The sequence below is a fragment of the Schistocerca serialis genome, chromosome 2 (assembly GCF_023864345.2).
Source record: "Schistocerca serialis cubense isolate TAMUIC-IGC-003099 chromosome 2, iqSchSeri2.2, whole genome shotgun sequence".
Classification (NCBI taxonomy): domain Eukaryota; kingdom Metazoa; phylum Arthropoda; class Insecta; order Orthoptera; family Acrididae; genus Schistocerca; species Schistocerca serialis.
This window is the reverse complement of record NC_064639.1, coordinates 764,539,396-764,565,293: the sequence shown is the minus strand read 5'-3', so window position 1 is coordinate 764,565,293 and position 25,898 is coordinate 764,539,396. Positions and strand designations below refer to the sequence as shown.

The following is a 25,898-nucleotide window of genomic DNA, read 5'->3' as shown; positions in this document are numbered from 1 at the left end:
TGGACTACAGGAATTACAGTGCTGCACGGAGAGAGTACCACCAACTGAAAGGTCCGAGGAGAGGCTTGATTGTGATAATGAAATTGGGATGCTTTTAAACCATGTGCTCTGCATGAAGAGCCATTGCACTTGGCGTACATGACTGTGTGGTATGGATTCAAAATCACTGTTATTCTCGGTCCATTCGTCTTCTTTTAAGAGAATATAGCCAGATGCCCTGTCAGTTGTACTATAACATCTGCACATTACAAGGGTCTCCTTGTACAGCATGTGATTCCTGGTTTGGAAAAGTCCAGCCATGTGGAAATCAGTATTTTCAGGCAAGACAGAGGCAACACCTCATCTCCCTCACCCAGTGAAAGATCTGGTTAATGCAACTTTTCACAAACTTGTTATCTCCAGAGGTTTTCCAGATGCATGGCCTGCAAGACCACTTAATCTGAATCCATGTGACTTTTGGCTCTGGGAATATCTAAAAGAATGCATTTACTGGGGACGTGTTTGGTCTCTACTTTATCTAAAGGCCAGTATGCGGGACCATGTTGCTCAAATACCATTGGAATTGTTGCGAGCAACTGTTGATCCTGTTGTTTTATGGAGGCAGCATCTTGGTGATGTCTCTGGTGTAGGTGTTGAATAAACTGTATAAGTGGCGGTTAATAATAAAATCAACATTATGCCTTTCTCACTTGTTTGACCTTTTCTGTCCACATCATGTTCCTTGTACATTACATATGGAAACATTCCTATACCTCTTTCTTGTGTTCACTGTGCCATATTTGCACCTGGTGGCCAAAACTGGAAGTAATTTGTTTTCTAGTGTAAATTGGTTCTGCATTAATGCATTATAATATCTAACAAGTTTCATTGCCATATGATAATTACAGCCCACACTGGGCCTCTGTGAGTAGCTGCACTGTATTTATAACCATCCTGTACACCCTACCTCATTAGAGGTAGGCCTATCTTTGAAAGAAGTCATGTCAAATACAGACTCTGCTGAAACTGCTGCACTGCCTCTTATGTGGACACCACTGGCTGCCATATGTCTGCGCATTTCAGTGTCTGCTTCACAATGTATACCACCTGGATCTCTCCTACTGCTTCCTAATTATCTTAATGATATGCATAAGAATTGTTCTTCCAATACATTTTTCAATCTTGCAGCTATCCTTGCCTCAGTCTCCTCTAGCCTCTTATCACATATCCATCTCCAACCCCTGGCTACTTCTTCATCCCATTAATCTACACCCACACTACTCTCTCCCCAGTCTCCCTTTTTCTCTGTTCTCTCCCACCTCTGCCACCCCTTCCTCCCCCCCCCCCCCCCCCCACACACACACACACTGAAACATGACCCTCCATTTCAACATGTGCCACATACAACTTCATCTGCATGCAGCAGGATGGGCTCTCAGGTCTCATATTCTTCACCTGTTCCCAAGCTGGCTTCCTCCTAGCTGTCACTATCCTTTCCTAACGCCTCCACCACTCCCTTCACCTTCCTTCCTGTCACCTACTCCACCTTACACGACCCTTCGCTCCAGTCAGTCTGCAGTGCAGAACAATGTAACAATACACATGTATATATTTTTTTCACGAGTCCTTAACCTCCTAGAAAGAATATTGTTCGAAAGCTTAGCAGTAAATTCAACCTTGTTTACGTGCTTCAGTTACATGGAGAGTGCTTACTTTAACTCTGTTCATTATTTTACTTTACACATACTTATCATTGTTCCTTGGTTTCACAGAAATTTCAAAGCTGAATTCTTCAGAAACTTGATAACCCTTAACAACTTTTTATGTCACCACCTTATCAACCTAAGCACAAAATGCATCTGAGTTAACATCACAGAAAGTACTACCATAAGTAGCTTTCAGCTTTTACTTCAGGTTTTAATACTGATTTTCACTGGAACTGTAATCATTTTTACTTGTTGCTCTGTAAAGTTGTGAATACTCCAGCTAACTGAGAAAAGTGTGTAATAGTTAAAAAACTGAATCATCCTACATCATATCAAGAAGTTGCAAATGTTATACGTACAATGCGCAAACAAGTGAAATAAACCATTTATGATATTTACCTTCCTATATAATAAATAGACGTACTGCAGAGATCACAACAATCTCAGCTCTAACAATGAATAAAGTACAAAATAATCATAAAAGTTGGAAAGCTGCTAAGTGAGAAGCAACAATCACATACGTATTTGAGACTGAACAGTGTGAAAGGTGTAGCACAGTGCACTGAGGTGGTGTTGAGTGGCAGGAAGGCACAAAGAAAATGACTGCTAGATATTATTCATCAGACATAGCCAGCCAAACACACACTTTACTCAAGCACACCTCACAAACAAATGGCCAGAGTTGTACCAAGGCACTTGAGCATGACAGCAACTGCATAAGGGGTGAGCAGTGATTTTTGCATGGGTGGGTAGTTGGGGCATAGAAGACTTTCGGAGCAGGGAGGAAAAGCATGGTAAGGGTGGGGGAAGATGCAATTCTTGCATGTGGGTGCATGCAGGGATGTAGTGTAGACAGAGTAATGGGCTGCTAGGTGCAGCATTGAGTGGCTATGCTGTGCAGGAGGGAGGGGGCAGAAAAATTGGAAAAGGGGAAAGGGCTATGCAGGTGCACCGGTGAGATAGAAAGCATGTGTAGAGCTGGATTGAGAGCAGGCAAGTGGAGTACAGGGATTAACAATGGTTGAGACCATGAGGAGTTAGAGGAATAAAGAATATGATGCAGGGAGAATTCTCAGCTGTGCTGTTCAGAAAATTTTGTGTTGGTGAGAAGAATCCAGATTGCACAGATTGTGAAGCATTGCATGTCTGCCATTCAGTGCCACCTCTATGTGGTGATTAAGAATGTATTCTTTTCATGTTGCTGTATTCCATCTTGCATTTTCCACTGTTCAGCATATTTGAAATTCAGAGAGCTGAGTTTCTCCCAACATATGCAATGTTCAAGTAACTTATGGGAATGCAGCCGTGTCGCATCACCAACAACTGCCAATATTTCTACAGGCACACACCCTGTCATTTTCAAGGCAAAACTTCAGCAAGAGAACAAGGGGTTTCAAAAACCTTGGTTTGCAGTGCAATCCTGGAAAGATATTCCATCACACAACCAAAGATGACTGACATCAGAAGTTACCAATAACAAAAATTAATAACTAGCAGGTGAGGTAGCATTAACTCTGTTTTTTAACGATGGAGAGAGTGGGATCCCATGCAGAATTTAAGCAAAAACCTCCATCTCTATTTATAATGTTACTTGCTAATTAAATTAAACTGCTTCCTTGACAACACTATCCCAGTAGCTGGAATTACGTGCCAGAATCTTCATGTTGTTATATTCCACAGGGTGACCAGTGTCAGGACAGTGTTCTGCAATAGCAGATTTACTTGGCTGTTGTAAATGTGTGTGATGCTTATGCTTGGTACACCTGTCCCCCACGGTTCTAATAGTCTTACTGATGCATTACGTGACACAACTGCAAGGAATGCGATAGAGACCTGCTGTTACCAAACTGAGATCGTCATTTACGGCAGCGGTTCTCAGGCTTTTTCCATTGCACCATCCCTTCTGAAATAGAAATTATTTTAACCCTCCCTTCCCTCCCCATCCCCTTTTTCTTTCCATCATCCTCAGCACTTCTCATTCTCAGCACAAAAATTACCCATGATATCTATTTACATCTGTATGATTATTACAACTGTCATTTACAACAACAACAACAACATTGTCCTTCAAGCACATCAGAGTTAAATATTTTTATTAATTATCACACATTTGTATTATTCAAAGGTGGTGAAAGTTAATAATTACAAATGCTTTATAAATAACCATGGCTGTGTGTGCAATTACATATATTTCACTATGTATTTTTATTATGAATTAGTTCACAATCTGGTCAATTAAAGTTAAATTGTTTCCATCTATATTGCTTTTAAATCAATCAGAATGTTTTAATATTTGTAAGATCAGGGGGTACAAATGATGATAGAACAATAGACAACATTTAAATGCCAGTTTAAAAACCATTATATTCAAACTGATCATGCAAAAAGGCAATAAGCAAGATTAAAAATGCACAAGGTTCAAGATTTGGAAATTTTATGATGTTTGTACATTTAGTATGATGTGTATGTCTGAATTTGTGAAGAAAGCAGATCCAGTCTTGGTTGGATCTTTGAAACAGCAGCTCACACATGTAATTCGAGCTAAGGTGTATACTGATGTTTCGTCTTGATTAATGCCATTGCAAGAAATGTTGACTCATACCGGTAAGTTGTTGCGAAAGGTAATAACAAGTCCACTGCCCTTCTTGCTAAGTTGGATTATTCATTCCGAGTTTGCACCCAAGGAATTTGAAGGGACTTTGATTTAAATTCATTTCAAAATGTTCTGTCACTTGAGAGTTCTATGAACTGCTCCTGATCTACTGTTGGCAAGTGGCCTCTTGTGTTCATATCGAACAGATTATGGATCCAGTCATGCTTAGATAAAGGTACTGGAAATTTATTCTTCAATTGTTGACAAAGTTTTTGAGATTTATTACATCATTTCTACTAATTTTAATTACATCCAACTCATTTTTCCTTTATGAAATCATTTAGACAAGAAAACGTCTTGCAGTTATCCTCTTCCACCTGGGTTCTACAAAGTCCAATTTTCTATTAAATGCAAGTATTTTCTCAATTTGAAAGATATTATCATGTCAGCCTTGAAGTGATACATTAGGTTCATTCAGCTGTTCAGTACTAAAAGATGATGTTCATCCTTCAGCTTTACAACGCAATAAAGAACTTTACCACAAGACAACTGCTGTGTCTCCATGTTCAATACAAGCAAATCATCAGTAGAACCTGTCTCTTCCCAAAGAATGGAAAACAGCATACTGTTTATAGCTTGTGCTTTCACACAGTTTACAGCACAGACTGCATCGTTCAGCATGTTACTGACTTCTGGTTATACTGCCTTACAAGCCAATGCTTCCATGTGTATCATGCAACATGTGAATTTTACAGAAGGAGAAACGGCACACACTCTTGTCATGAACCCCTTTTTAGTTCCAGTAAATGCTGGTGCCCATTTGTACAGATACGCTATGTGATCAAAAGTATCCGGACACATGGTTGAAAATGACTTACAAGTTCTTGGCCGTCCTCCAGCGGTAATGCTGGAATTCAATATGGTGTTGGCCCACCCATAGCCTTGATGCCAGCTTCCACTCTTGCAGGCATATGTTCAATCAGGTGCTGAAAGGTTTCTTTGGGAATGGCAGCCCATTCTTCATAGAGTGCTGCACTGAGGAGGGGTGTTGATATCGGTCGGTGAGGCCTGGCGCGAAGTCAGTGTTCCAAAGCATCCCAAAAGTGTTCTATAGGATTCAGGTCAGGACTCTGTGCAGGCCAGTCCATTACAGGCACGTTATTGTCGTGTAACCATTCCACAGGCCGTGCATTATGAACAGGTGCTAGATCGCGTTGAAAGATGCAATCGTCATTCCCGAATTGCTCTTTAACAGTGGGGAGCAAGAAGGTGCTTAAAATATAAATGTAGGCCTGTGCTGTGATAGTGCCACACAAAACAACAAGGGGTACAAGCCCCCTCCATGAAAAACACGACCACACCATAAGACCACCGCCTCCAAATTTTACTGTTGGCGCTGCACACTCTGGCAGATGATGTGCACCAGGCATTCGCCATACTCACTCCCTGCCATCGGATCGCCACATTGTGTACCGTGATTTGTCACACCACACAACATTTTTCCACTGTTCAGTCGTCCAATGTTTACGCTCCTTACACCAAGCGAGGCATCGTTTGGCATTTACAGGCATGATGTGTGGCTTATGAGCAGCCGCTCGAACATGAAATCCAAGTTTTCTCACCTCCTGCCCAACTGTCATGGTACTTGCAGTGGATCCTGATGCAGTTTGGAGTTCATTCCTGTGTGATGGTGTGGATAGAGGTCTGCCTATTACACATTACGACCCTCTTCAACTGTCGGCAGTCACTTCAATCAACAGATGAGGTCGGCCTATATGCTTTTGTGCTGTATGTGTCCCGTTGCATTTCCACTTCACTATCACATCAGAAATAGCAGACCTAAGGATGTTCAGGAGTGTGGAAATCTCATGTACAGATATATGGCACAAGTGACACCTGATCACCTGACCATGTTTGAAGTCTGTGAGTTCCATGGAGCATCGCATTCTGCTTTCTCATGATGTCTAATGACTACTGAGGTTGTTGATATGGAGTATCTGGCGGTAGGTGGCAGCACAGTGCACCTAATATGAAGAATGTATATTTTTTAAGGTGTCCGGATACTTTTAATCACATAGTCGACCAACACAGTTTGTCCATGAATGGTTGTTGTCAACAAAAAAGGAATTCACAAGAAAGATAATATCTTCATCTGTAGTCCTTCCTTCCATAGCTTTACAAAATAGGAAGTCCTCCTGCATTTCATTTTCATAGCAGTAGTGCACAAACCCAGAAACTGGAAAAGATTTCCAATATGAGTAATGTCATCAAGTTGCACGGCAAATTTTGGGTTATCCTGAAAACATGGTAGTGATTGATTTTTTATGTGAGTGGCTATTGCATCACTATCATCCGAGAGTGTTATTGACTTTAGACACTTGGTAACCTTTTTTTGTGCATGATTTTGCAAATTTTGACAGCTTTGGGAAAAAGTGGCTTTAGTTCCATAGGCTTGAAACTATTGCTGACTAAAATCTCCTGACAAGGAACACATTGTGGCCGGTCCTCATTATTCAAAAAGAATTCTGGTAAAGCTTAATTTCAGGCAATCATCTTGAGTTTACGTACTTTAGTTTTGCATTTAGAACTAATATTGCTGTTGATAGGAACAGAGGAAGAGGCACGTGAAAGAAGAATGTACTTTGATGAAATTAAAATCTTTTTCCTTATTAGAATTGCACACTTTCAAAGGAGAAGAGACACTTGAGGAATCACTTGCATGGAATCTCCTGTTACCATTGCAAATCACCCTCTTATCCATGGCAATGGCTATTTTAAATCCAGTAAGCTATTTTCAGTGAACCGTTATTAGAATGTAACTTTTAGCTAACACACTATCTTTGAACTGACTCTGGAAGCCTGGCTGAAGTAGAGGATCATCACAATGGCTATGAGTAACAAGCTATTCTTGTAATCAGTGTTGCAAGGAAGCAGTGGTCCTGTTGTCAAGTGGTTTGTTGTCATTAGTGGTTGTTAAATATTTGGTAAGTAGCTAATCCTCTGGATGATTGGTAACGGGGGTTGTGCAATGGAATATTTCATTACTTTTCTCACTGTTCCTACTGACAGGATCAACTGGTCAGTTCTTGTGAAATAAGACAGCAAATTAATGATTTTTTTGGGGGGGGGGGAGGGGAGGGGGGGAGGCAGAGTGCTTTCTAACTTGGTTCACGTCAATGAGAAACTGATGCTAACAATATTAATTTACCAAAAGACTTATTTCTTACATAATACGAAATATAAGTATTTCCATGAAAGCTGGGCAGCCTCTCTATTACTCATTGTACCCCATCCCCCCATAAGGGGGTCACATCCCCACTTTGAGGACGACTGCTTACAGAAACCTAAAAAGACCCTAATCTTAGATGATGATCGAAAAACACATTTCAGATGATATTTCCACAAAAGATGACTAATCCTGATGGATATGCTCCCTGCTTAAGGCGAAGAGGCCCTGGACTTTGGTGCCGCCTCAGTATTATCATCACTCACCCAGTGCACAGTTGGCCCCATAGCAGTGAGAATTTGAACAACTCTTTACAACACCTGGATTCAATACACCAGAATATTCATTTCATGATGGGGGAGGAAAAGGATTGATGCCTGGTGATAGTATGGTGGGACATGCGTTTTATAGGAATGCTACTCACACAGACTTGCAGATACAGGCTGATAGTTGTGATTGCTGCCACCATCCAGCTGAGAATGAAGGGGTACTTCGTACCTTGGTTCACAGGATCCACATCATCTCAAACCCTGAGAGCTTGTCAGCTGAGTTAGCCGATCCTCCTTTTGTCAGAATAGTTGCAGTGAAAGACAGATGAGCATTGAGCTGTCAAGCAACCAGGCATCAGATGAGTGGTGATAATACCAAGATGGTACCAAAGTCTATGACCTGTTTGCCTTCTGCTGGGAGCATTTCCAATGTGGTTGATAGTATTTTGTGGAAACGTGAAATATGTTTTTCGACCACCGTCTAAGATAAGGATCCTTTTAATTTCCATGAAGGATAATCTTGGTTAGTGTATTGTATTCCTTGCAGTTGAGGCACATCGTATATTGGCCACATTATCAGAACCATGGAGGATTGGTGAACTTAGCATAAGCATCATATGCGCTTACAACATCTGAACAAATCTACTGTTACAGAATATTGTCTTGGCTCCAGTGATCTCATGGAATATAACAACACAGAGACTCTGGCATGCACTTTCATATATTGGGATAATGTTAGTAAGGAAGCAGTTGAAATTAAATTAGCAAGTAACCATATTAATTTTCACTATCGATAACTTTTGATATCAATCATCTTTGGTTGTGGTGATGATGATAGTGTCCGAGAGAGAGAGAGAGAGAGAGAGAGAGTAAATTTTGCCTTGAAAATGACAGGGTGTACGCCTGTCGAAATGTCGGCTGGCTGCATTTCCATTAAGTTATTCAAACATATTTGAAAAATGTTATTTACATTCACTGAAAAATGGGAAAATTTGTATGTGTTTAGTACGAATCATGTACATCATTTGAAGGTTACTGTACAATATGGAAAACACACCATCACCTTACTGACAAGCTATACACTAATGATATTTTACTTGAAATGCATATGCAGTAATGGCTTTTTATTATGTTATCTGTCTGTAAGTTTTTTATTGAGAGAGGAAGAAGATGCATTTCAGATAAGAAATACTGAGATTCAGTACATCTCTAATCTATAATATTTTGAATATAACAGAGGGAAACATTCCACGTGGGAAAAATATATCTAAAAAAGAAAGATGATATAATATTTTGATGTTGACCATACCTTTCAAAGGAAGCTTTCAGAATAACTTTGAAAATTAGATGTGCTACAGAAAATATACTTCACCATAGTGAGTGTAGACTTGTCTTGTGCACTTGTAATGATTTACAATTGTTATGAATTGTGATCACTTCCAATTTCTGGTAATATGTGGCTAAATATATGTAATTATTGTTGAATATCTGTACTGTCTATTAATAACTATTTTTCCCACCTGCAGTCCGTTCATTGGCATCTGTCAGTCTCAGGAAAGCTATTTCCTCACATTCAAGGTTTCATTTTGATTATTTCTCATTGGATTTCAATGAAGAATATTCAGCATTGTTTGGAGGGGTCCTTCAAGAGCAAACAGAATTCCTTCATATCAGTATTAAGAGAATTCTTTCATTATACGAGAGAAGTCCATCAAAACCAAATTCTGTTGCACTTGTTGGACATTCAATGGTAAGCACACATTATGGATTTTTCTTTAATACAAGATAAGTTGTTTTTGTGTAGCAGTTACTTCCTTCTATTAATTCTGTTTTAAAAGGTTGTTTCTTTTTCTATTAATAAAGAGACTTGTATTATATTTGTTTGAGCCATCAGGAGCTGATGGATCCTTAATTGGAATGCACTGTCATAGTATTTGTAAGGTCAAAATAAAATTCACTTACAAAAATTTAGATTTTTATTTTTTATTTACATAATCGATTTTGAAACACCTGATCATTGTGGGTTTTTTTTCCCCCTCCACATCTCCTCCTAAACCATTGGGCCAATTTCAACCAAACTTGATACATGTATCCCTTACCATGAAGCAACAGTTGTTGTGGGGGTAAGAGCGACCTACCTATCATAGTGCAAAAGCTACGATGTCGTGAATAATGAGATGCGTGAAAACGTGTAGCGACATGCATAGTGTTTAAATATATCACTTCTTTGCTGGTAACTCTATTTGCAACATAATTCACTGACACTACTCACATATGCTGCTGAGTGTACCAACATAAATATAGTATCATTGTAAGCCACGTAAACACTGAGATACATGAAAAAATGCAGCATCATGGATGTTCTTTACCACTAAGACACTCCTACTGTCAATTCAACTTAAGGAAATCCCTGATACCTGGCAGCACTCTTGACAGCTTTCAACTGAGAAATACAAACGGGTGTAGGTGAAAACAATAGCCTCTATAGAACTAACGAAGAGGCGTTGCCACGAAGATGTTCACAAAATCACATTGTAGACATGTGAAGTACCTGTGCACAATGTACAGAAACTGTCCGTGATCGTATTTCTTAGTTGGATACCCTAGCATTATATTTGTACATTATGCACTTTTCTTTTCACAACTGTTTCGTAACTTCAAAGGCGTTTTAACAAATTTATGGAAATAAATTTTTTATACTTCAGTACAAATACAGTTTTTTTTTTTCATTCTCGTTTGAATAGCAAATTTGCAAAATAAATACCCAGGTGATGCCAGGTTGGTTAGGTGTAGTTGCTATTAATTTTTTTTTTTTTTTCCCCCATTGATCTGAATGTTTTGGAATAGTTCCACAAAATATGACCTGTGTCTAATTACCATGAAAGCATACTACTATTTGCATGAACAATAGTCCTGTATGGCATAGAGTTAAGGATCAAACCTTATACTATTAGCCACAGAAAGAAAGGAGAAAGGAAGAACTGATAACTTCATTACTGCATATTATAGTGTACACATACATTCAGAACTCCAGTAACATTTTAATTTGAATGAGTATTTTTGTAAAAAAAAAAAAAAAAAAAAAAAAAAAACCACCCTCCCTGTATTCAAGTCATGTTCTTGTGTATGACCTAATTTATGAAACATATGTAACCAGATTATCTGTATGTTCCTCTATGTTTATTTATTAGCCATTCAGCACGTTTATCATGCAGTTGGCTTTGTCAAAATACATCAAGCAATGTATCATAAAGTAATGAAAAATTAAAATATCTAAATATTTAGTCTGAACCTAAACATTATAATAGTCAATGAGTCAGCCAGCCAGCCCTTATCATGAGTACTACCTTGTATCACTTACGTGGCACAATCCGAGGCAGAACTCCATAAGTCAGTGGGCTATGTTGATTTCCCCTCATCAGCTATAAAACTTACTGCCACTTGATATTTTTTTTTTTTTTTTTTTTTTTTTTTTTTTTTTTTTTTTTTGTGTGTGCAGCTCTGCCAAAATTGTAGAACAATTAACAGAATCTATTACAATAATTATTTGGTTGGAGGTGGGAAGTAGGGCCTGTCAAAATATGACTGTACATTGTGTAAACCAGCCACAAGCTTAGTTATCAAGTATATTATACTTAGCCCATCTTTCACGTAATTTCACCTATAGTGACAAGATTCACAGTGAGGGGAGACAACATGTCCTGCATCAAATTGGCACAGCCATAAAATCGTATTCATAACACAAGTGTACACTTGACTCATATAAAATGGCGGTACTGCACTGTCACCTGCAGATGCATTTTACATGCACTTGCAAGGACTGATAACATAATCTGCATGTAATAATTGTTGTTGTGAGAGGGAGGGGGGGATGTGCATGCACATAAAACATTTTCCAGCTCAGCATATATGCACTTCATTGCCTTTTCCTTTTATTTGCTTATAATGAGTTATAATGTCAAGATGGCTTTCAAAGAGACTGGCCTTTTTCTTATTTTATGGCTGCATCATGTTTTCATTGTACTATGGTCTTTAGTTCAGTATTCTATAACATATTCCATTAAAAATCGTGAAATAACCAGTCTGATTCATCTAATTTGTCAAGATGCTGCTGATGCCAGTGTCATTGCAGTGCTACTCCCAACTTCACATCAGGCACATCATCTAAAAAATATAGCTGCTGAAATGAAAGAAGTATAATGTTCCAAAGACATACTTTATTTCAAGAACATAAATATTCTACTTAAAGTCCTATGTATTATGCAAGTTCATAACAATCCTTTTGGACATTGTCCAGTTTCACAATGCAATCTCTCTCCTGTTACAAACAGAGGCAAAGATTGTCTCTCTTCGGTCCAATGCACCATGTGGCCGGAGCTGCTGTGGTTGGTTGCAGATCCACTCAAAGACTTACGTTGGAATTCCTCTCAGCAACTCTTGGCTCCTCAAATCCAGAACTGTACTCAGAACTGACTGCTAGCTAAACTGTGGGGCACAACTTATATAATAGCACAGAGAGTTACCACCTCTTTGCACAGTTGGCTGCATGTGACAAGTGATGTGGAATGTAGTCCCTTGCTACTGGCGATGTCTGTGGAGGGCCCCCAGAAATCTGGCTTAGCTGGTGCATGTGCAGTCCTCATTGCTACCTGTGGTAGGGGTTGTGGCACAGACCACAACATATGGCACCTTCCTCTCCTCTACGGTCTTTTTTCAATCACCATATTTCATCCATCTTTTATCAGCTGTATAGGCTTACCTTATTTTCTTCAGTCTGATATTGATCCATTTTGTTGATGCACATTTAAAAAGTTCTCTGAACGCTCCAAATGGGTGGCTTGTGAAAATGTTTCTCTCTTATTATTCTCTCTGCAGTGTCACAATATGCAGCATGTAGGTGCTACAACATATTTGATAAATGTACTTGACTCCAGAAGGCTATAACTGATATGTAATTTATACTGTTAAGTTTCCATCTCTTTATGCACTTCCATTATCCACATTTAAGGTGAGCTACATGACAGGTGGCAAGGGTAAAATACCGGGAGCGAAAGGCTATTTACAATTTGTACAGAAAACAGGTGGCAGTTATAAGAGTCGAGGGGTATGAAAGGGAAGCAGTGGTTGGGAAGAGAGTGAGACAGGGTTGTAGCCTCTCCCCGATGTTATTCAATCTGTATATTGAGCAAGCAGTAAAGGAAACAAAAGAAAAATTTGGAGTAGGTATTAAAATCCATGGAGAAGAAATAAAAACTTTGAGGTTCGCCGATGACATTGAAATTCTGTCAGAGACAGCAAAGGACTTGGAAGAGCAGTTGAACGGAATGGACAGTGTCTTGGAAGGAGGATATAAGATGAACACCAACAAAAGCAAAACGAGCGTAATGGAATGTAGTCGAATTAAGTCGGGTGATGCTGAGGGCATTAGATTAGGAATGAGATGCTTAAAGTAGTAAAGGACTTTTGTTATTTGGGGAGCAAAATAACTGATGATGGTCGAAGTAGAGAGGATATAAAATGTAGACTGGCAATGGCAATGAAATCGTTTCTGAAGAAGAGAAATTTGTTAACATCGAGTATAGATTTAAGTGTCAGGAAGTCGTTTCTGAAAGTATTTGTATGGAGTGTAGCCATGTATGGAAGTGAAACATGGACGATAAATAGTTTGGACAGGAAGAGAATAGAAGCTTTCGAAATGTGGTGCTACAGAAGAAGGCTGAAGATTAGATGGGTAGATCACATAACTAATGAGGAGGTATTGAATAGAATTGGGGAGAAGAGGAGTTTGTGGCACAACTTGACGAGAAGAAGGGACCGGTTGGTAGGGCATGTTCTGAGTCATCAAGGGATCACAAATTTAGCATTGGAGGGCAGCGTGGAGGGTAAAAATCGTAGAGGGAGACCACAAGATAAATACACTAAGCAGATTCAGAAGGATGTAGGTTGCAGTAGGTATTGGGAGATGAAGAAACTTGCACAGGATAGGGTAGCATGGAGAGCTGCATCAAACCAGTCTCAGGCCTGAAGACCACAACAACAACAACCTGACAGTACCATAAATAAAAATATTAGATAAAGTTACCTTGGATTTTCTGATTGACAGTTAAGGTACTTCTCTGCAAGTATCGTCATCATGAAAAAATCTGAGTATTGGTTGTTCTGTCTGTTAGCTCATACCGTATTTTGAGAACATGAACAGTTCTGCAACAAATGCTTGAGGTCATTCGACAAAACTTTTCTGTATGATGAGCTCTCATTGTCCAGTAGCATGTATTGAATACTTTGTTTCTTCAGAATCTGTCTCTTGCAGCTGAGTCCTGTAATACTAGGAACTTGGCAATTAGCAGATGTAGCAGTTATTTTTTTGAACTTTAATTTTGAAAATAGAGCCCTGTCTTGTCAATGTAATTTTCTGTTTGTGAATCACATACACCTTGTTCTTGAGTTGCTCATATTTTAAGTTAAATATTGTGTTTCTGCGAAGAAGGTGCAGAACAGGATCAGTATTTGGTTCAAGTTTGGAAAACTGCCTAAAAACCTCACTTATGCTGGCCAACTGAAGCTGATTAATTTGGCTTGTGGATTTGATCAGGGTTTGCCTCAACCCCCTCTCCCCACCTCCCACACCATCTCACAAGCTAACATGTAGTGTATTGAGCTATACTAGCAGGTCCACAAAGTGCATCTCTTTCATTGTCACATACATGCCTGCTTTTCAAAATAACAATGCAAAGAATTAGCAAGAAAATTGTATTAAAATTTTGAGACAGTCAACACAGAGTATAAGATTTGTAATTTCTGGAAGGCTTTGGGATTTGTTTGTTTATGGGATATTGTAATTTATTAGAAAATTTTGTTTATGTATTAATAGAAGGACTCTGTGCTGAAGCAGGCAGTTCACCTCTACAAGTACTTTGTATGTGCTCAAAAAGATGTTTTCAGTGTGCTGTGCTGCACCTCAGTGTACCCAGTTGAACATTAGTACATTGGGACAATGTAGCTGTACTAGTCATCTCTGAATGAGGAGTGTGTCTGAAACCTCATAAATGTTTTTGATCTACCTGTCCACTGCTCAGTGCCTCATATGTACAATAAGGGTCTGTATTTATGCTGTTGTTTGCCAGTGTTAAACATTGTATCGGAGGTAAAAATGCTTTATTGACGTCAAATATTGCCATTTCACAGAATTAGCATTCAGATGGAGCAAGTTCAAGACTGTCATAAATCTGGTTTGTCGTATCTTCCATAATAGTGTTACAGAAATGTATTTCTGGAAAAACTTATAGAAAATATATAATCGAGCCATAATCCTTTAAGTTGTCCATAAGGTGCAACATCATCATGAGATAAGACCAACCTCATCTAAATTGCAATCTTAAACAGAGCTTCATCTCAAGTGCTGGCACAAAGTTTGAGCATTGTTACAGGCAGGCCATTGATTGCACACCAAAGATGTATTTTCTCACTTCCGTTCATACCGTTGTAATGGTCAGGTCAAGTTTGCATGAAATACTCTGAATTGAATACTACTTGTCAGAGTGCATAATTTAAGGCTACTCCAGAGAACTACAGATGTGGCAATATTGGAAGCCACTAAGTATCATGGATATCACAATTTTTCTGGATTGTGATACTCATTATTTACATCATGGGAATTTTTGAGCCCAAATTGTTATCTTTAATTAAAAAAATACTTGAAATTATATTTCCACATGCTACTTCCATGTAATATTCAAGATTTGTTTTCTCTGATATACATAGTACCGTTTCTCTGGCATATCTATTCAAATTACCTGATGAAATTAAACACACAAAGCTCTGCAACACTTATGGATGAAATGGATGAAGTAACTTAACGTATTAGCAACTTGGTGCAAATGAATGAAAGTGTGGCAGCATATTGCTGGAGATCACCCATTTGTGTACAGAAAGCTGGATGTCTCATGGTGTGAGGTCAGCATGACTATAGCACAATGGGGGCTGGCCCAACAACATGAGGTATTGAAGGAATGGGAAAAGAAGACTGTGTGTGTCAATCAGCAAGCAGTTTTGGTACACTATAGCGTTGTTCTTCATTACAGAATGGTCTAGAGACGATACTTGGATGTCTTCTCACAGGGAAGAGTCATTCAGAAACTAGGAGGAGGATGAAGTGTGATGACCATAGACCAGGATTTTGTTGTTTCCAGCAGCATTATTTCACACGCCTGGGAAGTGTTCTGAATCACAGACACTGCTGCCTGAAGGAAAGGAGGTGGTCAACCATTGTCAATGACAGCAGCTGAAGACAGCTACATTGTGCAATAGGCAAGAAGGGACCCATGTCAAACAGTGGGTGCGATTACAGTCACATTTAACAGCAGGGCACACAGTCTCATGCTCCACAGTGCCACGGCTACTGCATTGCCTGATGACTCATATGTTGTGTCTCAGTGACACCCGCACATCAGCGATACAGTTTGTGATGGTGTCAAGAGCATAGGAACTGGACCAATGATGTGTGGGGTTGTATGCTCGTCTTGGATGAGAACAGATTCTCACTCACAGTAGTGACTGTGGATGTACCCTCATATGGTGAGAGGTGGAACATGTAATGCACCTAGGAACATTGTTGAACCTGATTGTTTTTTTGGCCCAGGTGTTATGGTGCATGGAGGCATAATGTTGCATGTGCATACTGATTTTCAAATCTTTTTGTGACACCATACTCATCCCCATGTATGTCTTTTCAGGGATGAATTCAGCCCGACTTTATTTTTGTGGATTATAGTGTGCAACTACCTCAAACAGTGCAGGTGGGTGAGCTCTTGGAATGAGAGGGTATCTGGCAAATGGACTGGCTTGCTCACTCCCCCAACATAAATCCCATCGAGCATGTGTAGGATGCATTGGGAAGTTCTGTTAACTCATCTGAATGCATCAACAACCACCCAAAAGCTAAGTGTGTTGGTGAGAGACTGGAAAACTCCTTACCAGCCTTGTGGCCACCACGAAAGCATGTTGCAGAGCATGCATTGCTGTAGTAAACAAACACACTGTTTAGAACCATGTCGCGCCATTTCTAATGTCCACTATAAATTGCTGTGACTTAAGTGAAATTATTGTCTTTTAATAAAAATATCTTTTCTGTTCATCTCATTGTGTATTTCTGTGAATTGCCTTCTGTACTACAATGCAGCAGTTCTTTTATGTATGGTCCAAGTTTCATTGTATGTTACTTGGCAGTGACACATCATGTGAAAGTTACTTTCATGCTTAAGTTTTGCACACCAGTGTATTTAGCAGTTCCTGTTCTTATTTATTACTCTACATATACAATTGTTTCTTTGCATATTTGTAGCTAAATAATTAATAAATATAATAATATTATTTAATAATTTTATGTAGCTTATTAGTGTGTAAATTAAACAGAACTATCAGTAACTTGTTAATGTTTTTCACTGTAATGTATTTTTAGGGTGGTGTAGTGGCAAGAGGCTTATTCATGTTGCCTGATTTCAATACATCACTTGTAAAAGTGATAGTGACATTAGCAACACCACATGTATCTCCTGTCCTCTCTGTCGACTGGCATTTATCTTCATACTTTGGTAAAACCAACGTATTTTGGGGAACACACAGGAATGATCAGTTGAAGAATGTCACTTTTGTTTCACTGGGTGGAGGACACCGTGATGTTATGGTTCAGTCGGCACTTACAATTAGTTCCTCTGCTGACATCAACATTCTGGTAAGTTACTGTTTGCATTTGTCTTGTTTGTTTCCAATCTGCTTTAGAGAATGATTTGCTTGCCACACTTGATGACAATGATGATAATAATAATAATAATAATAACAATAATGATGTTTTATGGTTCTTTTTTCTGGTAAGTTTCAATAAGTCAGGAGAATACATGAAGAATAGCAACAGAAAGGATATACTAAGGATTCTGTTAAACCTTTTTATTTTTATTTCATTATTCTACATATGTCAAAAGTTGGAGGGAAGTTTTGAAAATCTCATGATATTTTTATGTATTGACAACTGTGAAACAAAGAAATTGAAGTAGGATTCACCTGATATTTATATACAAAAAATTACAATAAATACAGTTTACAATATGGGGACAATATTGTAGACAGATCAGTAATGATAATTTACACACATTCAGTAAATAGTTAATAAATATACAGGGTGGAGACCTACAATCTGATAATAAGTTTAGAGCACGGTAGAGGATGTTAAAGAGATCAAAATATTCCAGATAATCATAGGTCAGAAATATGCCATTGTGGAGTACAGCCATAAAATGACAGCCAATCGGTGACGAGCATGTGGAAGTGTGTGCATTTAAACTAACTTGGTCCCATTAATACTAGTTGTGCTAAAGAGTTCAGTAGCTAAGTAAATTAGCTGAAGGTAATTGTTTCAGGTGAACAGTCAAAGCTAGGCAAACTTTAAATTCTTATTCATTGCTGGTTATGTTAAACAGAATTTTCTGTGTTATTTATGAGTTAAACCTTGACTATTAAATCAACTATCCTGAAAGTACTCTAATGCCATCAATTTGTTAAGATAATAAGCTGTACTGGAGAGACAGCAAAGGGGTAAGATAGTCAACATGTATTACTGAAGAGTGTAATGTTGTTAATAATGAATCTGGGGGCCCTATATTTTTATTTTTGCTAATGAATTTTTATTCTAACAGTGCTGTAGATCATTAAGTGTCGACTAAGACAGTGGTGAAAAAGGAAACCAATATTCAGTTTTAATCATTCTTTTTATCTCTGACACAGATTTAAAAGCAAATGATTAAAATTTCTGCCTCCAGCATCACACTAAAGCCTAAAGCCTCTCACAAAAGAAGCCCAGTGGTATTAAACCGGGCAGTTAGGGAGACCACTCTCAAAGTCCACCACACCTGACTAACACATGCATGAATACTTTATAGAATTGTTGCCTGTCTTCCAGAGTTTCCAGAGTGGAATGCAGCTGGGCACCATCTGGTTGGAACAATATCCTTTGGCATAAGTGAATAGGAATGTCTTCCAACAGTACTGACAATTACACTTACAGAAATTGAACACATTTATGTTGATTTAATTGGGGTGATGATTGTGGACATTAAATACTGCTTCCCTAGTAAAAGTAGCCTCTTCCTTAAACAGGATAAATTAGGGAGAATTCACATTGTTGGATCACTGCCTTAACAGCCACGCATAAAAATTTGTTCGCCTTGGATCATCTATTTAAACCTTGGTCCTTTTGTGCATGATAAGGATGTAAACAGTTTGCTTTTGTGACATTCCAAACAAGCTGATGAATGACACAAAATAAATTGCTCTGGTGCTGGTTGCAGGCATTGAATAATAATGCTAGAGTATCTCTTCATCAAATTTAAGAGTCCTCTGTTCTTGGTTATCCTGTACCAATCTCTCTGGGTGCAAACATACCTTTTCTTTCCCTTTCTGGATGGGGAATGTTGTACTAGTCAGAAAGTGAGAGGAGGATACAACCTGGCATATTTGTTTGTGAGTGAGATCTTTGGGATAGTGTGGGAGAGAAAATTGTGGAATAGGTTGTTGGTGTAAGTGATGAGGGATTCGGTGGTGTAGCAGATACCCTTGCCACAGTTGAGTAGGCTGTAGAAAACAAGAGTGTTTGAGTGTAGGCAGAGTGACAGCTGTCAAAGTACAGATTTTGTTGTTTATTGTTTGTTTTTGTATGAGCAGAGCTTTTAAGTTACTGTAGGAAGTGTAGTAGTTCTAATACATAAATATTCAAGTAAATCATGATGAGAAACTGAAAAAGGTAACATTTTAATTTCTCAGCTTGAGTAGTCTTCTGTTGATTGACATATATCTTGCTCTTTTATTTCAGTCCTATCTACAACATTTGTTCTCATGAAAAGGTATTGCTGTTTAATAGTGACATTTCTTCAGCACTCACTTTAGATTCAGAATTAACTTCACACCTCATTTAACTATGCTGATAATTTCATGATTACTTCTACCTTCTATGTATTTATTTTATTTATTTATTGTATGGCATACATCACAATCCTTATATATTTTATTCATATGTTAATTATAGATTGACATCAAGACATTTAATATAATCAGTTGCCTCCTCTGTTGCAGCGCGGAAAGGTTCCCTTTTAGGCTCAAACTGGGCATTTTTCCGCTATGTGTCAGACTGTTTGTTTTTCAGTGCCGCAGTCACAATTTGGTGTTGGTATCATTCCTCACTTGTAGGGGGCATCAGCACATCTTCCGTGGCCAGTAAGTATGCGGTTTAGAGTTGTCCACACTTTGCGCGACTGGTTGAAGCCAGGTGGTTTCTCAGCTGTCATGAAACTTGGCATTTTGGTGGGCAGTGTTCTTGCCAGTGTTGTTTCCACAGATTGTTGACACCAAAGTTGGAGTTCGTCATCTCTTTAGCAGAGAGTAATGCTGGTCTTCTTGATTTAAGTCTTCTGCACTCCAAGTCAGCTATGTCGCTGTGTATGGGCAGTTGTGGGTTATTAGTTATCTTGTTGAGCTCACTGAGAAGAGAGTGTTTTCACCACATTTCTGGGGGTGGTATGTGGCTCAGGGTTGGCAGCCGTATAGTGGGCGTTGATTTTATTGTGCCACTGATTGTGCGCACGGTGTCATTTAGTACCAGATCAGCCCTGCTTGTATAAGGGCTGTTAATCCACACAGGAGTGCTGTATTCTGCCACCGAGTAGACAAGCCCAACTGCTGATGTGCGGAGTGTGCTTGCTGTGGAGCCCCATGTGGTGCCACACAGTTTATAGATGATGTTGTTTCTTGTCCTTGTTTTACCTGCAGTCTTTGTCAGGTGCTCCTTGTAAGAGAGCGTTCTGTCCAATATGACTCCTAGATATTTGGGATAGTTATTATGGCTAAGGCGTTTCCCGTGAAAGATGACATTAAGCTCTCTTTTTGCTGAGTGGTTGCAAAGATGGAAGCATGATATGTCAGTCTTAGTCGCATTTGGTTGCAGTTTCCATTTGCAGAAATAGCCACTCAGCAGCTTCAAATCGGAGCACAAGGTGTCTTCAGTAGCCTCGAATGATTCATGTAGCACAGCTATAGCCCAAATGTCTGCATAGCCAAACTTCCTATATTGTGTATTTGGGATGTCAGAAGTATAAAGACTGAAGAACAATGGAGCAAGGACTGAGCCTTGTGGTGGCCCATTGTTGAGAAGTTTGGTAGAGCTCATTTGTTCTCCAGTGATCACTTGAAAAGCTCTCCCGGCAATCATGTTATTGATGAGTCTGATGATATTGCTGCATGAGATTATATGTATGAGTTTGTACAACAGGCCTTGTCTCCAGACAGTGTCGTAGACTGGGCTCAGGTCTATGAATGCAACTGATGTTTTTTGCTTTTTCTGGTAGCCTGCTTCTATATGTGTTGTCAGGTAAAGTACTTGATCAGTGCAGCTTCTATTAGGTCGAAATCCTGATTGTTTGTCAGCAATTGATTCCAGTATTTTTGGGCTCAGTCTGTTACACAGGAGTCTCTCGAGCAGCTTGTATATGACACTGAGAAATGTGATTGGCCTATAACTCTTTGGCTGATCACTTGGTTTTCCTGGTTTAAGCAGTGTGATGATATTTGAGTTCTTCATTTTTTGTGATATGTTCTCTGTTGCCATTACATTTGAGTAAAACTCTCCAAGCTATTTTTTAGCATATTTCCCACAGTGAAGAAGGAATTCTGGGTGTATTCCATCCAATCCAGGTGCCTTTCCCACTTTGACACTCTTCAGCACTTCTCTGACTTCATTGGTGGTAAATTTCGAGGAATACTGGTCCAAAGGTGTACTGTTTTTCTTAAGAATACTAAATTCACAGAGTATTATTCTTGTATGTTTCTTGTCCGTTGGCGCTCTAGATGTTGCCTGTATGTGAGCTGAAATCCTATTTGCAGAAATATCTGTTGAGTTATGATGTAGTTTTTTAGCTCCACCTAGTTTTCGGAGGAGAGACCACGCCTGTCTACTAGATGTCTTGAAATCAAGTGAATCAACAGTTTCAATCTATTTCTCTCGCCTGTGTTGTCTAGGCTGTGCAGCAGGTCATCTGCAATTTCAGGGTCTCCACTCCCAAGTAGTCTCTGATACTTATTTTCACACTCCTTATCCCATCCTGGTACATATTGTTTACTGAACCCCCTTGGGACAGCAGCTTTCGCTGCACTTTTAACTGCGCGTATGAGTCTGTCATAATTACACACTGTTGGGTGAATCCATCCCAAGCACTTATCCAATTTTTCCACATAGATATCCCACTTTGCCTTTCTGAAATTCCACCTTGGGCGTTGTATGGTTGTTATTAGTGGGATATTGATTCCAATTTCAATCAAGACTGGGCGGTGTTGGCTATGAGGGAAGTCTCTTAATACATGTCTTGTAGCTCTTAGTGGTGTATGGTTATTGCCAGTCGTCACAAAGCATAAATCTGGATTATATTCCTTTCTCCAAGCTGCTGACCTAAATATTCCTTGGTCCTTTGGGTCAAAAAACTAAAAACAGGTTGTTACTCTCTGCCCAGTTAGTAAGAGCCTCACCATTTCCATCAGCTGTTCTATATTTCCACAGAGGGTGGTAGCTATTAAAATCCCCCACATATGTTGCTGGGTATGGCAGGACATCTTGAGGCCAGGGAATGGTTGGTGGCTTGCACACATTGCTCTCTGGTAGATCTCCTATCTTGACAACAACTTCATGTTACACGCCATATGCACGATGTTGCATTGCACTTACTAGGTTGAAGCCCGGAATCATATCTGTGGTATACGATGTAGAATTAGCCAGGAGATCAGCAATCAAGAGCGATGATTACTTGACCATCTCAAAATGACTGTTCTTTAGCATCACTTGGGACACACGTGTAGCTTATTCGTATGCTACGGATGTTAACAGTCATTGTCTCCCTATCTTCTGTGTGTAATCAGTTGACATGTTTTGCACTTTTTTGTCGGCATCTAAATCAGTCTTACATGCTCTTGTTGCTTCAGGAGAATTGCTTAAAGTCAGAAAATATTCTGTGTTTGCAGTCCAATTTGAGTCTTTATTTCTTTGCCTCTTTTCTACATGACTCTTTTTCTTTCCATGTGATGTGCAAATACTTTTCAATTTATTTCCACATATTAGAAAGAATTTCAGAAGGGTTGTTGTGCACTATATTTATGTTGCTTTCATGCCATAGTCCACTTATCTGAAGAGGTTGAGATCTCTTGTGTAAATTTCAGAATGCTTTTTTAAGACTTATGCTCAAACTGGTTAACAGAGATCTCAATTAACCCTCTGTCCCCACATCCTCCACCCAACATTTTCCCTTCCTCTGCACTATAACCCCCCTCCTAACCCACTTTTCTAAACCACCTTCATTGTGCACCATTACCTATCGGCTCCAGCACCCATACATCACAAGCTACCCCTTCCTTCCTGCATTCCTAACCAGCACACCAGCTGCTACCCACCTCCAACACCTCTTCTTCCCCATATAAAAATATCACTGAAACAGTGTTTATGATTTATTTTACAGAGAATTAAGAACTTAAGTTTTGGGGTCTCATTTTTATTCGTGTAAAGGATGTTTAACAAAAAGTTGAAATATACTGTTGATGGTTTATAGGGCTTCAGTTAAGAAGTTTGCAAAAAAATCTTGATCCAATCATCTCTCTCTCTCTCTCTCTCTCTCTCTCTCTCTCTCTCTCTCTCTCTCTCTCTGTGTGTTTCTATTTCCCTCACCCCCCACAATATGTGTGTTTGTGTGTGTGTGTGTGTGTGTGTGTGTGTGTGTGTGTGTAGCAGTTTCATTTCTTTTGTTGCTGAGACAGTATAAAGGAAATTTCCATTCACAAAAAGACTGATGCACCACCCAGAACTTACATCTAGGAGATACAACTTCCAGAATAGTTGAAAGAAGTCCATAAAAAATACATAACTTTTGAAAACCGCATAAGACCACAGCCCTACCAGCTTTCAAAACTGCAGGTTCTTACTGCAGGAAGAACAGAGGAATTCATTAAGGAGGTAGGGCACCTCAAATCTATACTGAGGGTACCCCCATGGTCCTCCTCCAAAAGCAGAGCCATCTTTATGTATGTTGATTTGCAGCTCATTAAGATTGCTTCCCAACTTTGGTCTACATCAAAGCAACAACAAATAGCAATATTTCCACTTTGACAAGTACCATCCCTTCCATGCAAATGCTACCTTTTATAGTTACTTACAAGAAGCATATCTGTTCCAACACTAAACTCTTCAGCACGTAGTCGCTAACCACCTGTAGCAATATCTCCCAGGTTCCCCACTGTAGCTGTTGGTGATTGTAATTTTTATGTTACCTATTATATCCCCTTTACTTCTCACTCCTTTTCTTCCTCTTTGTGTCATGGCTGAGAGAGCCATGCCAATTAATGTGCTACAAGTAGTAATAATAATCAGTAATCAAATAAACATTACAGTCATTATATATAAAAAAACAAAGATGAGGTGACTTACCGAACAAAAGCGCTGGCAGGTCGATAGATACACAAACAACACAAACATACACACAAAATTCAAGCTTTCGCAACAAACTGTTGCCTCATCAGGAAAGAGGGAAGGAGTGATGAGGCAACAGTTTGTTGCGAAAGCTTGAATTTTGTGTGTATGTTTGTGTTTGTTTGTGTATCTATCGACCTGCCAGCGCTTTTGTTCGGTAAGTCACCTCATCTTTGTTTTTTTATATATAATTTTTCCCACGTGGAATGTTTCCTTCCATTATATTGATATCATTAATTTGAATCAAACATTACAGTCAGTCGTACTTGAATCAACATGAATTGGTTCCAATCCACTGATAGTCACTGACGTAGCATTGGGACAGTACTGACAAGGGCGACATCAGTGTGGCCAAATGGTCGGAGAGCAGTAGGTATCAATGTAGTTCACGGGGTGGGTAAAACTCATAGTCAGTTCAAGGTAGCTTGGCTGCTGTGGGTGATGCGGAGAGATGGGCTCTATTGGATGAACTGTGGATGCAGCTGGTGTAGTCTGGGAGTGAAGATGAGTTTCGCAGAGACAGGCTGCAGATACACCGATGTCTAGTACAGTGTGGAGAACTCAGAGGAGATGCTTAGTGAAGACTTGGGATGAGGCCCAGAATGAGGGTATTGGCGGCTGGTATGGAGAATTCAAATGAAGCATGAACAAATATTCAGACACGGCTTGGAGCAAAGACGTCATTGGCCAATGTGCAGAACTCAGATGAGGCACAGAGTGAAGGTTCCGAAAATGGCTCAAAGTGAAGGTGTTGGTGGCTGGAGAACTCAAACGAAATGCCAAATGAAGACTTGGATGTGCTTTGTGCAAAGGACTGTGCGGGAGTGGGGAGGGGGGGCTCTGATTGAGGGACTATGGATGGTCGGGATTTGACTCAGATTAACTCCAGATGCAAACTGGCTCTTGTTGTCTGGTTTAGCTGGACAGCATCCTTTATAGTGCCTGTTGGGCGAATACTGCCACAGTGATTGGCGTTCATGTCATCTACGGAAGAAAAAATTGTGTTGACAATGGCAACACTAATTGGGGCAGTGTCTCATGCTTCTACTGGCAAAGATGATGACACGTGGCACGATGGCATCTGCAGGAGACGCAGCTGACAAAAAACACAATGCACATACGTTGCGGACGTCTGGTCGTTCTGCTTATCCTGGATCTCCCACAGTGGTGGTTACAGTGGCCTGGAGGAGTGGCAATCAGCACTACACATCTATGTTGCATAACAATGGCTCACAGGGATGCCATATTCCTGTTGTTATCTCTGGACTGAAGATGCACAGTACTTACTAATGTACTGTATTGGCTTCATGTCCTCTCTGACACCTTTGTTTCCTTCTTTTCCCTCAATTTCTCCTCAAACAAGATAGATGTAGATTCCTCCTATGCTGGTATCTGAGTGACCTACTCCCTTCCCCCGCCCCTTCCTTGGTCAAATATCTCCTAACCAATTTCTTTTGCCTCCTTAAAGACGGAATCAGCTTTTCTGGTGGCTCAGAGTATTTTCGTCTACTCTTATATGTTTTAATTGTTTGTATTGGAAGTTGTGCATTGAGAAGGTGAGTACTGACCAGTGGAGAAG

At 39.5% G+C, this 25,898-nt stretch overlaps 1 protein-coding gene across 1 annotated transcript in view; it reads left to right on the top strand.

Moving 5' to 3' along the window:
• LOC126457983 (GPI inositol-deacylase) overlaps window positions 1–25,898 on the top strand; it is a 166,289-nt gene that overhangs the window by 18,658 nt on the left and 121,733 nt on the right. Inside the window, exons 3-4 of the mRNA XM_050094745.1 lie at window positions 9,300–9,523; window positions 17,231–17,503. Of these exons, the coding sequence (XP_049950702.1) occupies window positions 9,300–9,523; window positions 17,231–17,503 (497 nt within the window). The remainder of the gene's footprint in view (window positions 1–9,299; window positions 9,524–17,230; window positions 17,504–25,898) is intronic.